The sequence below is a fragment of the Lepus europaeus genome, chromosome 17, assembly GCF_033115175.1.
Source record: "Lepus europaeus isolate LE1 chromosome 17, mLepTim1.pri, whole genome shotgun sequence".
NCBI lineage: Eukaryota > Metazoa > Chordata > Mammalia > Lagomorpha > Leporidae > Lepus > Lepus europaeus.
Genome location: NC_084843.1, coordinates 35,329,983 through 35,343,936, shown reverse-complemented (window position 1 = coordinate 35,343,936; position 13,954 = coordinate 35,329,983). Strand labels below are relative to the sequence as shown.

Genomic DNA, 13,954 nt, shown 5'->3' with positions numbered 1-13,954 from the left:
TTTGTGAGCCATCCCTTAGACTGTATATCTGAGAGTGTGGATCTCCTGTTCTGCATAGGAAGATCAATGCCCAGGCATCCTCTTGTTGCTGATTTTGTCTTTGTTGTTTTTAATCAACATAAAATGTTACATAAATACTGAGTGAGTGTTGAAGAGGTCAGAAATTGAAAATACAATTGCAGGAATCGGAGTAGTATCTTAAAAAAAAGAACTACCGTAAGTAATTTAGTAGACTGGAACTGACAAGAGGGACTCATACCCGAGCTTTGTCATTAAATGCATGTATTGATTTTGTCACTATGGTTTATATCATTCTTTTGTCTTCCAGGAGCCTCGCAAACAACAATCTCCAGACACTCCCAAAAGACATTTTCAAAGGCCTGGATTCTTTAACAAATGTGTAAGGGGACCTAAGAAATCACTGATTAATTAATTTGCAGTAATTAACAAGGAAACCTGGTATTGATGGCTAGAGTTTTTTAATTGGCTTTAAAATGAAAATTGAATTTTTAAATTAACATTTTAAATTGGCCAAAATTTAAATTTATGTGGACTCACAGCTGAGTTTTCTATGGTGTTTACCATTGGAAATTCTGAATACATTGTACTCAGGCATTCCTTTAACAAAGTATGTGTCTGTGCACGAGGGGCCATGATAAGGGACTTTGAGGGGGTGGGGGACCCGGACAGAAATTTCAAGCTCTCTTTCTTCTCATGAGGTCCAGGAAATGGGGCTACAGAGGAAAAACATGAAGGAGTCTGGGAAAGTGACCGAGTGAAATGAAAGGTTATACCCATGGGTTGGTTAGTCAGGAGAGAAACGGAGCAGGAAGTGGGGGGAGGGCAGAAAGTTTGCCTTTTCTCTCATTAGACTGAACAACAACTTCTGGGCTTAATCCCCAGGAATTTGGCTTAAACCCCAGGAAGGGAATGAACTTAATTATTTTTGACCCTTTTTCAAACAAAAGAGCTTTCAAGCTTTGACTTTTAAGCCTCCGAGTGAAAGATCTTTGCAAGGAATTTGTATATTTTGCTGTAAGCAAAGCAAGTACTATATGCTGAACCCTCTCAAAAGCAATTTAGTTTCATTAAGTGCCTTCAGAGCATGAATAGGGTATTTAAATGTCATAAGGTAGAATACAGGAGCAAATGAAAGGATATATGGAAACGAAGGTTTTTTTTATTATATTCAGGTACTATATATTCAAAACAACTTTTCTCCAATAACAGAAAAATCTGTCAAGCATTTTCTTCTAAGCCCAGTATTTAACTTCAGATCAAGAAGTTAATGAAAAACTTTCTTTGTTCCTTGCAGTATTCCCCCAGCCCCTCCTCCATGCCTGTTGCCCCAATTCCTGAATGATGGTTTATTCCCTTGTGAGTGCCAGAATCAAGACACTTCCAAGAGAGACCCAGGGAGGCCACAGTTATATGATCTGCTTTACAATAGCCCAGAAGGGTGGGCACTCATTATTCAGGGTCAGAGTACCCTTGGGAGATGAGGTCAGTCTGGGAATGCTTTGGAACATAGATGATGCTTCATGGCCATTTTGGGAGGGAGCTCCTTGGGAGCCCTTCAGCCCATTGCTAGGTCAGCGTGTACCTCCATACCATTAGGGAAGGAGGAAGGGAGGAAGAGAGAGAGAGAGAGAGAGAAACACTTGAAATAGACTCAGTCTGCCCAGGAAATCTCACAAGGGGTTTGGCCTCATGGGTCTACTCTGATGGTGCCCAAATAAAGGATTATCATGGAAGTACAAGGATCCGTGACAATTTGCCTTTTCGTGGATTTCTTGGTTTTGTTGAACATATCCCCTTACAAGAACATTTTAAAATTATTTATGTGCTATGTAAAGAGTAGGCAGCACCTATCTTAGGAATTCTGTGTGACCAGAAAAGGAGATGGAATTCCTGAACATCAGCAATGCACATAAACAGAGAACTTGGTGAGTCGGGGTCATATGTGGAAATTTCAGCTAAGATCTATCATCTATTACAGCCATGGGCTGTTGTATGTCTGCATTAGTTCTTCTGTGTCAAAGTCATTTCCTACTAAGATTGAGTTTGTAGACCATCTAGTAGGATTGGGATTAACTATGTCTGTGAGGAAGAAAAAAAGCCAATAGGTCATTCAACTTAATCAAATGCCATATTATAATCACAGCATTTTATCCTATACACCTTTGCTATGTGCCACAAGCCACTTCAGTTCACTAAGCGTTTGAAATAAGCTTCTAGTGCAACTGGGGAGCTGAATTCAAAATTTTCCTTAATTTTCTAAAAATTAAATTTAAAATTGAAAACTGTCTCCAATTCAACTACTGAAAAACTTTCAAGTATGTTTAGAACAACTTAGATGCACAAATCTATGTTTTAACTCTAAATTTTGGGACAGCCAAATATACATATTTCTGATGAGAATTTAGCATCTGAATTACGTTGTAATTATAAAATACATACTGGAATTCAAAGACTTAATATAAAAATGAATGTAAATGTCTGATAATGTTCATATTGATTACATATCAAAATAACATGTTAAAGTCTTAGGTTAAATAAAACATATTAGAGAGACTAGCAATTACAACAGTTTCTTTTTCCTTTGTTTAAAATGGCTATAGGAAAGTTTGAATTACATACAGGGTCCACAAGCTGTTGACAGCATAGTCCTAGATGGAGCTGTCTTTAACTCCAAGCAGTAGTAAGTTATGAGGGTCCATTGACTGGAATGTCTGTCCTTCCAGGGGGGCATTGAGTTCTCGGAACTCAAAGTGAGTAATCAGCGAGTTCAAGGGCAGTTATGAGGCATGCGATAAAGGCAGGGAAGGTCATTCTACACGTGCTGGTTGCTTAGGTAGAAATCATGCCTGTTTTGGGAGGGCCCTTGTACTGCAAAAGCAGCTGAAATTTGTCTTCCAGGGACCTGAGAGGGAATTCATTCAATTGTGACTGTAAACTGAAGTGGTTGGTAGAATGGCTCAGCCACACCAATGCCACTGTGGAAGACATCTACTGTGAAGGCCCCCCAGAATACAAGAAACGCAAAATCAATAGTCTCTCCTCCAAGGATTTTGATTGCATCATTACCGGTAAGGAGCTCAAAATCATTTTACTTCATAAAATCAAAATAAGGACTACAGTATTTTTTGCATTTGTAGGAACTGGTTTGATTTTTTTTTTTTATATCTGAAAAACCAACTGAGCAGTTTTATTTTTAAAAAAATTAGAAACCATTAAAACTTTGTGTGTTTAAAAGCAATGTAAAATTAGCATCTGACTATTTCTATAAAATCAATGTCTCTATGGATATGTGAGATCTGGCTAAGGAAAACGTATTGCCTCACAGTTAGTCATCATCATTTCCTATTTTTGCAGAATTTGCGAAGTCTCAAGACCTGCCTTATCAATCACTGTCCATAGATACCTTTTCTTATATGAATGACGAGTATGTTGTCATTGCTCAACCTTTTACGGGAAAATGCATTTTCCTTGAATGGGACCATGTAGAAAAGACCTTTCGGAATTATGACAACATTACAGGTATGCAAAACCCAATAGTATTTTAAGCAGCAAGTTAAACAGCTTTGGCCAAGAGCAGCAGCAAAAGATGAGTAGCATGAAGGAATGCTTGAAGCAGGCTCAAAGACATTTGAATTCCAAGTTTACCATTTATGAAGTGATCTGTTGTTGTTCTTCAAGCCTCACTTCCTCACTCATAAAATGAGAATCATACCTAACTCACAGGGTAGTTAGTAAGATACTACGATCATGTATTCAAGGAACTTAGCATAGGAGTTAGCATACCAAATAAACAGTAAGAGTTGGATTATTTTTCTCCAAAGAAAAATAATAATGACTCTGAGTTCTAATCTGGGTTCTGCCATAATCTACCTGGGCCAGCCACTCACACCCACTGGGTCCCCTTTTATCTTTTCTTCTTTTTTAAAAATTGATTTATTTGAGAGGTACAGAGACAGAAATAGAAGCTTTCATTTGCTTGTTCACTCCCCAAATACACGCAATGGCCAGAGCTGGGCCTGGTCAAATCCAGGAGCCAAAAACTCAATGTAGGTTTCCCACATGGGTGGTAGGGATCCAGTTACTTAAGCTGACACCTCTACTTCAGGCTCTACATCAGCAGGAAACTGGAGTCAGGAGCTGGAGCCAGCCATAAAATCCAAGCTGTTCAGTATGGGAGGCCCATGTCCTGACCAGCATCTTAACGACCAGGCCAAACACCCAAAACCCTTTTAAATACAAAATCGGGTTATTTTAGATCTACAACTCTCAAACTTTGTTCCAGCAACCTTTCTTCTATAAAATTATTAATGCATGCATTATAACAACGGGTTCTGTGGTTTAATAAGTCTATGTGTCATCCTTCCCTCTTGGAGATTCATAATATATAAGGGATCATCAAAAAGCCCATAGAAAATGCACATTATAAATAAACTATGCTGGATCTCAAAAAGTTATTGGACCAAAATAAGCTTATCTTATCATTTCATTTTCCACAAACTTTTTGAAGTACTCTAGTTTATACAAAAAGCTCTGAGAAGTCCTGCAGTGAGAAAACCTATTTCCATTACTTTTCACAATTAACGTGGCCATGAAATTATTTTTTATTTTTTAAGTTACTCTGCATTTTTAAATTCTTTTTTATTAATATAAAGAGAACAGATTTCATAGGTACAATTCTACGATAGCCATACACCCCTCCCTCTCTGCTTGTCTCTCCCTCTATCCTCCTCCTTCCTTCCTTTTTTCTTCTTTAATTTTTGCAAAGACATGCTTTCAATCCACTCTATAATCTCAGGCTTAATTCACCATTAACTATAATATTCAACAAGTAAAAGTAGGAAGATGACAGATCCACAGAAGTATAAACAAGGGCTAAGAACTACAATCACTTTATAGGATGGCCATGTCATTCCTACACAATTTTTTGCATTCTGTGTTAACTACGACGACATATTGGAGAAAATGTATGATATTTGTCTTTTTGGGACTGGGTTATTTCACTAAGCATAATGGCTTCCAGTTGCATCCATTTTGTTGCAAACATCAGGATTTCATTCTTTTGTGGCAGAGTAGTATTCCATGGTGTGTATATACCATATTTTCTTTATCCAGTCATCAGTTGATGGATATATGGGTTGATTCTATATCTTAGCCATTGTGAATTGAGCTGCAATAAACATGGGGGTACAGATAACTCTTTCATATGATGGTTTCATTTCATTTGGGCAATTCCCAGGAGTGGGATGGCTGGGTCAAATGGTGTATCTATTTTCAGATTTCTGATAAATTTCCATACTGTCTTCCATAATGGTTGTACTAGTTTACATTCCCACTAACAGTGTATTAGGGATCCTTTTTTCTCCACATCCCCACCAACCACTTATTGTTTTTTGATTTTGGGTTGATAGCTATTCTAACTGGGGTGAGGTGGAATCTCATTGTGGTCTTTATTTGCATTTCTCTGATGGCTAGTGATCCTGAGGGAATCTAATTAAATACATGAAATGTAATCTAGTACATGAAAACTTCTAGTGAGATCTCTTAAGTTTCTTGCTTCAATTTTTTGGAATTAAAAGATGCTTATTCTAGTGCAAAATTTTTGAAATCTATGCATAAATTTTTTTCATAATATATATTTTCTGGGAACTATTTTATTAATATAAAGAGAACAGATTTCATATGTTTCATAGATATAATTCCAAGAAGATAACCATACTTCCTACCCTTCCTCCCTCCACTTCAACAATTTTTAAAATTACATGTCTTAAAGCAGACCAAACTCCTCCTGGAATGTTTCCATTAGCTTTAGCTTTAACGTCTTTAAATCTGATCCAAAGAGCACTCAAACTTCCCCATTAAAGGTCACTCCTTAGAAAAGACTTGGATTTTGCTGGTGCTCATCAGCCCCGCTACTCAAAGGATCATGACAGATCCAGGGCCTGCTTGAGACTGAGGTTGTCCAGAGGGTGGGGTCTCTTCCAAATTGAGACCTTTTTAGAACCCTCCTCCTTTCCCAAGGAAGAAGGATGCACTCCCCTCCTCCTGGAGCCCTGTGGACTGCAGCAGGGTTTTGTGCAGGCTACCCTAGGTTCTTCTTACTGTGTACAGTCATCAATTGTTTTGGATGAGTCCTTAGCACCTGAAAGACAAGCGAATGATATACTGCAGACTTTCCGAGGGCGCCTCAGAGCTCATGTCCCATAAGATCATGTCTTGATCCATTCCTGCTCATATTACCAAAGTATCTTAGACTGAGTAATTTCTAGAAATGGAAATTCATTTCCCACCATTCTGGAGGCTGGGAAGTCTAAGATCCAGTCACTGGCACGAATGATGTCTGGTGAGGGCTTGCTCGCTGTTTCCAAGATGACACCTAGGGAAAGGCATTGTGCCACAGTAGGTTAAGCCACCACGTAGGATACCCAAATCCTGTATCTGAGTGCCTGGCTTGAGTCCTTCCTTCATTTCTGATCCAGCTTCCTACTAATGTGCATGCTGGGAGGCAGCAGGTGGGAGCTCAACCTGGGTCCTTAACACCCATGTGGGAGACCCAGATGGAGTTCCCAGCTCCTGCCTTTGGTTGGCTCAGCCTTGGCTTTTGTAAGCATTTGGAGAATGAACCAGCAGAAGAAAGAGCTGGCTTGCTTTCATTCTCTCTGTGCATGTCTCTCTTTGAAATAAACTTTTAAAAATGATTAAAAGCTTAAAAAATAAAAGATGGTGACTTCTCTCTGTCTTCACATGGCAGAAAGGCAAAAAAAGGGCCACACAAACCTTTTTATAAGCCTTTTTATAAGGGAATTACTCACCTCCTACTAGTCCTACTTCTTAACACTATTGCACTGGGGACAAGTCTTTACATAAATTTTTCAGAGACACAAATATTTAAACCATAGCAGATAACACACATATGTCACATAGACAGTCACTACCTTTGCTCCTGAGACAGACATTACTAATCTATCATGATGCACTTTCTTGCAGAGTAGAGACATAGCCACAGAATCCTTTACAACACAGTTTTCCAAGCAGTCACTACCAGTCTAGTGGCCAATCTCTGATCTCATTGCACAGAAGAGAAAACTGAACCTCAGAGAAGTTAAGTCATCTTCTCAAGTCCACACAATCATTTTAGTTCTGAAAAGAGTCAGGCATAAAATAATTTTGTCATAGATGCAATCAGTTAGTAGAAAGAGTTGATGTATAACATTTTGTCTTATAGCCCTTAGAGCTTCAGTTAGAATAGGGCTGGAGCTCAAATTTGCCTTGCCTACCTTGTATTTTCTAGAATCAAGCTCTTTCTAGGAGATCAGAATCCACTGATAAACATCAAATCTTACAAAAGGATGCCAAGCTAGGCCACAGGCAGACCTCACACCATTTTTCTGAGATTTCCCAAAATAACTTTATGGTGCAACACCCACGGTTGTACCCATCTTTCACAGTTCTCAGGGATTCCACTTCTTTTTCTTCTCTCCTGCCACTAGTCACTGAAAGCTTCCAAAAGTGACAAGTGGCCTCTCCTTCCTTCCTTGGGACATTCTAGAGCCAGAAGCAGTTTACACTCAACGCAAGCCAATACAGGCAAAGCTGTGGGCTCCCCAGATCACAGCTCAGGTCTTTGTTGGGTGGTTCTAGAACCTTTTGAGAGCCTAGCCCAAGATGAAAGTCCCAGGACAGTGAAGCTCTCCCCGGCTTGTCTCTTGCCTAGAAACACTGGTAAGCCTGGGTTGGAATCCCAATTCTGCCATCTGCTAGCTGGACTTGGCCTATTTGAGCTTCAGCTTACTCATCTGGAGAAGGGACGATAAGGATCATCTCTTAGGAGTGTTGGGAAATTTAATGAAATGATTTGCTGAAGCAGAGAGTCAACACTCAATAAATGGTAGTGTTTGTTGGAATCACTGAGATTGACTTACGACATGTCAGAGAAAGCAATGCTTCCTTCCTGAAGAACACAAGAAAACAAGGGCTGTAGCCCCATGTGTCTGGAACATGTAGAGCAGGTTGGATGTGACTGACAGCTCAGTTGTCGGTAACAAGGGGCACAGGTGCAGATCTGCAGGGCACTGCTGCCATCGCCTTGGAGGTCAGCCTTGCCTAATCACCTAAGGAAATCTCCCTTCAGGCTGACTTCGGTGGGGGTTGGATGGCCCCATTATGCTCCCAAAGAGGATGGCCACACAACTAATCTCTCACTTGTCTTTTCCCAGGCACGTCCACTGTAGTGTGCAAGCCCATAGTCATTGAAACTCAGCTCTATGTTATTGTGGCCCAGCTGTTTGGTGGCTCTCATATCTATAAACGAGATGGTTTTGCAAATAAATTCATAAAAATCCAGGATATTGAAATTCTCAAAATCCGAAAGCCCAATGACATTGAAACATTCAAGATCGAAAACAACTGGTACTTTGTGGTTGCTGACAGTTCAAAAGCTGGTTTTACTACCATTTACAAATGGAATGGAAATGGATTCTACTCCCATCAATCCTTACACGCCTGGTACAGGGACACTGATGTGGAATATCTAGAAATAGCCAGAACACCTCAGACGCTCAGAACGCCTCATCTAATCCTGTCCAGTAGCTCCCAGCGTCCTGTAATTTATCAGTGGAACAAAGCAACACAATTATTCACTAACCAAACTGACATTCCCAACATGGAGGACGTGTATGCAGTAAAGCACTTCTCAGTGAAAGGCGATGTGTACATTTGCTTGACACGATTCATTGGTGACTCCAAAGTCATGAAATGGGGGGGCTCCTCGTTCCTCGATATTCAGCGAATGCCATCGCGGGGCTCCATGGTGTTCCAGCCTCTTCAGATAAATAATTATCAATATGCAATCCTCGGAAGTGATTACTCCTTCACTCAAGTCTATAACTGGGATGCAGAGAAGGCCAAGTTTGTGAAATTTCAGGAATTAAATGTTCAGGCACCAAGGTCGTTCACGCATGTGTCCATTAATAAGCGTAATTTTCTTTTTGCTTCCAGTTTTAAGGGAAATACACAGATTTACAAACATGTCATAGTTGACTTAAGCGCATGAGACACCAAATTCTGTGGCTGCCATCAGAAACTTTCTACAGTCCATGACCTGGATGAACTCAATGCATGATGACTGTTCTTATCACACTCGCAAATGAATGAATGCCTTTCAAACATTGAGACTGCTAGAACCAAGCACTACCAGTATCTCCATCCTTAACTGTCCAGTCCAGTGGTGTGGGAAGTTACTTTTTCTAAGACAAAACTTAATTGTGTAACTGTTCTTTGCAGTGAAGATGTGTAAAAAAGCGTTTAATGGTATCTGTTACTCCAAAAAGAAATCTTAATATGTACTTTTCCATTTATTTATTCATGTGTTCAGAAACAACTGCCAAATAAAATGTTTACATTTTCTTTCATATCCCAAAGGTAATCATTGATAGGAGTGGTTATAGTCTTGTTGATGATATGTTGGAGAAATAGTTTCATACAGTTGCGTTCTATTTGGATGAAGGATTTTAGAATTGTTTTTTATTTGAGAGACAGAGAGACAGTGCCTATCCACTGGCTATAGCCTCAGATGTCCACAATGGCCGGGGGTCAGCCTGGGCTGGGGCCAGGAGCTGGAAACTCAATCCAGATCTCCCAAATGGGCAGCTGGAGCCCAGTGACTACATTATCTGCTGCCTCCTAGGGACTACACTAGCAAGAAACCAGAGTCAGCAGCTGGAGTTGGGAATCAAACTCAGGTACTCCAATGCAAGACACAGGCATTTGAACTGCTAAGCTAAATGCCTACTTCTTGAGCAAGGATTTATGATTTGAATAATGAATGAAGATAAAACACTGATATTGATTCCCCAGAACGTATGAATAGGTTTATCTGTGGCTGTATCAGCTGGTTTTGAACCCTTCAAAAGGTATTTCCAAAGATCATGGCTTTCAGGAATACTTTGAGGTGAAATGGTGACAAAAGGAGGGTGGGGAAATGTGCCTATACAAGACAACTAACTTGAAATAAAGAGTAGTAAGATCCTTCCTCTCTTGTTTGATAACCCCAGCTGAAAAGACCACTCAAACAACTTATAGGAAAGATTAAGGTCAAGATTTAGGATTAAAAAAAAAAAAAAAAAAACTTATTCAAGCACTTCTAAATAACTGACTCTAGAATCATCTGAGAGTTGACCGAGATTGTAACCTCGTAGCACTGGCCTCACACAGACCTGCTATGAAGGCCTCTTCCTAATCTGATCAAGGATGCTTTGCTTCTGAATGCCAAGTTCGATGTTACTAACCTGCTGCACGGTTGGTTCCCAGAAGGCTCATATTTGAGTTTCTAAATTTCTGCTCTGGGATCACATGGGTCATTAGCACCTAGCACAATGCTGTGGTATAATCATCTCTCAAAATCTGTTCTTGAAGAAGTACGTGTCCTTCTGTTATCCTATAATAAACTTCATGAGGCTCTTTGATCTAATCAACCATTATTTATTGAGTACTACATAAGAGTGAGGTCTTGTTCTGAGACAGAGAGGAGCTACTGAGGCAGACCAGGGCATGGTCCTGCCCTTTGGGGCCTTAAAAGACTAACTGGGAGGTTAGAGCACAATAACCTAAGAGGCAAGCAGTGGGTGCCAAGTATCATCAGAACATTCCAGATTATAACTATGGGAGTATCCAGAATGACTTCCGGGAAGACATGGTCTTCCTTTGAACTTAGAGGAAAAATATGCTTTCTAAAGCATACGGAGTTGTGGCAGAGAAAGTATTCCTGACTACAACTGACTCTATGTGCTGCCTTCATGGCGGGGAACTTGCTCCTGTTTGTTGTTCTCCAGACTCATATGCCATAGCCCGGGGCCACTCTGCCCAGCACTTGAGGCCTCCAGGGCACACACAGTAGAGCCATAGCATTGGGAAGCGACACCCTGGGGAGTTATACACAGGGACCCGATACCTTTCCCTATGTCGGGAAGACACCAACTGTGACATCAGGTTCACAGGGACAAGAACACTTCCCCACTCCTGATCCGGCACAGAGAGAGATGTGGTCGTGGAGTGTCTCTTATTTTTTTCAGTGCCATTTTCCCTCCAACAGCATTCTGTGCTGTTGGAGAACACCTGATTTGCACAGACTGCGTGTAAACCAGCTTTGTCATGCACTGGCTTTGTCCACAAGACAGTTACTTAACCCTCCTGAGCCTGTGCCCTTGTCTGTAGAGACACAACACCACCTACTTCCAATGACAATGTGGGGCTTAAACGAGATGGTGCACTTGCTAGGGACTGTATTTTCCAAATGCAATCACCACAGTATCTCCTATCCCACATGCTCTGTGAGAATCTCATGCCTATTTCAACAACCTTCAACTATGTGTAGGTTTTTGACTCGCTTATAACCCTTGGGATATGGTGGGAAACATGCAATTTGACTACTGAAGCTAAGTCATAAAAGCAAGGAAGTTTCTGGGACAATTAGTTTTGGAGCCCTGAACAGTCACCATTCTGCAAGGAAACCCAGACCCCCTGGAGCAACTGCAACGGGGGAATACTTTGGTCAACGGCCTCAGGTGACAACCCAGATGAAGCCATCATCAACTACCGGTCCTGTGACTGCCAATGACTCTGGGGGCTTCCAGCCCCCAGCTTTCAAGTCACTACCAGATGCCAGACCTTCCCAACTGAGGCCCTTGCCTTTCTGGAGCAGAGACAAGCCAACCCTAGGGTGCCTTGTCCATAGACTCTGTGAACAAAATAAAATGGTTGCCTTCAATAGCTGTTTTGGGGTGGTTTGTTGTACAACACCAGTAATCAGAGGCTTAACCCCGGCTGGCATGCCCAGTGAGCGAGAGTTATTGTTGCTGGCTCCACAGCCAGAACACTACACACTTTGGGGTCATGCTTTTCCTTAGTGTCTTAATGTGATTCACCCTCGCTTTCTTTTTAAACGATGCCTCCTTATTAGCAAGAGGTTCTCAGGGTTCTTACTCAGTGTTGGGCGCTGGGTTGAGTTGAAAAGATTTCCAATGTATGTTGCATCAATGTATTTCCAATTGTATCGCAAACCAATATTTTTAGAAATTGAAATTAAAAAGCCTACATTTTCATATGGGGGGAGAGATGAGGAGGGAGCAGGCAGACTGAGAAAATGAATTCAGGAAAACGCACAGCATCTGCTTCTGCAGCAAGTGGCCAGCCCCGAGTTTGTCCCCTCCCCCTACACCTTATCCATCCTTTCCTTCGTAACTCTGTCTCCTCTCTGGTTGTAGATCATTGGACCTGGAGTGAACTCCCAGTCCAGTGCTCAGCCCAGCTCAGCCTGAAGCTGGCCAGTTCTCACTCCTGGATCTCGGCAGTGAGGACAGGCAAGGCTGGGCCTGATTCAAGAGGATGACCCTAAGTCAGGCTCCCTGGAAGCGAAGGGCTCTGTTGAGGGAGTGTCCTCGTACAGGCAGGCAGTGGGAGGAGCCGTCTTGAGTAGAGGCAGATGCTACACAAAGATGGGAGACGTCTGGCGTCAGCCCCTAGAGACCAACTGTACCACAGGCTGTGTCCTGCCTTGGGGCCAGAGGGTGGACTGTTTAAACCTGCATGGGGTTGAAGAATCTGGGGCATGGCCTATCCAATGGCTCCAGGAGAGCAGTTGCCAGATGGCTGCCCAGTGCCCGGGCAGCTGCAGGAAGTGAGGCTTGGCTAATAAAGGGGAGGGTGGCGATGGCATGTGCCTCAGTACCAGTGACAGAGGAGCCGGATACACCACTTGGAGCAGCCTTGTGGCCCATGCACCAGAGGAGCACAGAAAGCTTCTCCAAAAAGGGAGATGAGGGGCCGGCGCCGTGGCTCACCAGACTAATTTTCCGCCTGCGGCACCGGCATCCTGGGTTCTAGTCCCAGTTGGGGTGCCGGATTCTGTCCCGGTTGCTCCTCTTCCAGTCCAGCTCTCTGCTGTGGCCCAGGAAGGCAGTGGAGAATGGCCCAAGCACCTGGCTCCTGGCTTCAGATTGGCCCAGCACGCCGGCTGTAGCAGCCATTTGTAGGGTGAACCAACAGAAGGAAGACCTTTCTCTCTGTCTCTCACTGTCTAACTCTGCCTGTCAAAAAAAGGGGGGAGGGATGAGGAAGGAGATGCTCAGAGAGCAGCAGAGGTGAGAAAAGATGGGGGTGGGGGGTGGGAAGTGGGGAGAGAAGACAGCCAGAAAGGAAAGAGGAGAGAGAAGGGGTGGGTGATCGAGGAGGGAGCATGGAGACAGGAGAGGCAGGCAGGCAGGGAGACTGAGAGGAAGGCTAGGAGGAGAAGCATGGTGTTCCAGGCTGGGTCACCTGAGCAGTTAACGTACAGACTTGTGTTAGGGAGGGCTCTTTTTCTTTCCTTTTACTCATCTTCCTTGATTTTAATTTTTTTTTTTAAATTTGAGACCACCCAGCAAATGAGAGAGAGACAGATCCATCTCCCATATCCTGGTTCATTCTCTAAATGCCCACAATGGCTGGAGCTGGGCTCTCAAAGCCAGGAGCCAGGAATTCAATCCATGTCTCCCACATGGGTAGCAGGGACCCAGGTACTTGAGCCATCACCCTCTGCCTCCCCATGGTGCACAAAAGCAGGAAGCTGGAGTCAGGAGTGGAGCCAGGACTTGAATCCAGGCACTCCAACATGGGATGTGGGAGTCCCAAATGGCATGTTGACTGCTAGGCCAAATGCCCAACCCAGAGAGCACTCTTAAGGTCAGCACACACATCCACTAGGCAGAGAGAGAGGGAGAAGAGGAGGACAATTCCTAGGGGTTGCCCTTTTCCTACCCCACCCTCATTAGAATCCATGGTGCTCCCTGTCACTGACTTTCTTAAGTTACCACTGTCACCTTCTAATAAATCTCCCTACCACACACATCTTATTTTTGGTTAGCTTGAGTGCATCTGTTCTTGCCACAAAATCATCCCCAAC

At 42.6% G+C, this 13,954-nt stretch overlaps 1 protein-coding gene across 2 annotated transcripts in view; it reads left to right on the top strand.

The window, feature by feature from the left end:
* LGI1 (leucine rich glioma inactivated 1) overlaps positions 1–9,262 on the top strand; it is a 39,619-nt gene extending 30,357 nt beyond the window's left edge. Inside the window, exons 3-6 of one of the 2 annotated variants that reach the window (XM_062214596.1) lie at positions 329–400; positions 2,920–3,089; positions 3,376–3,540; positions 8,235–9,262. In XM_062214596.1, the coding sequence (XP_062070580.1) occupies positions 329–400; positions 2,920–3,089; positions 3,376–3,540; positions 8,235–9,070 (1,243 nt within the window). In that variant the 3' untranslated portion in view covers positions 9,071–9,262. The remainder of the gene's footprint in view (positions 1–328; positions 401–2,919; positions 3,090–3,375; positions 3,541–8,234) is intronic. The other variant, XM_062214597.1, reaches the window with a different exon arrangement.
* Positions 9,263–13,954: the final 4,692 nt, after the last annotated feature.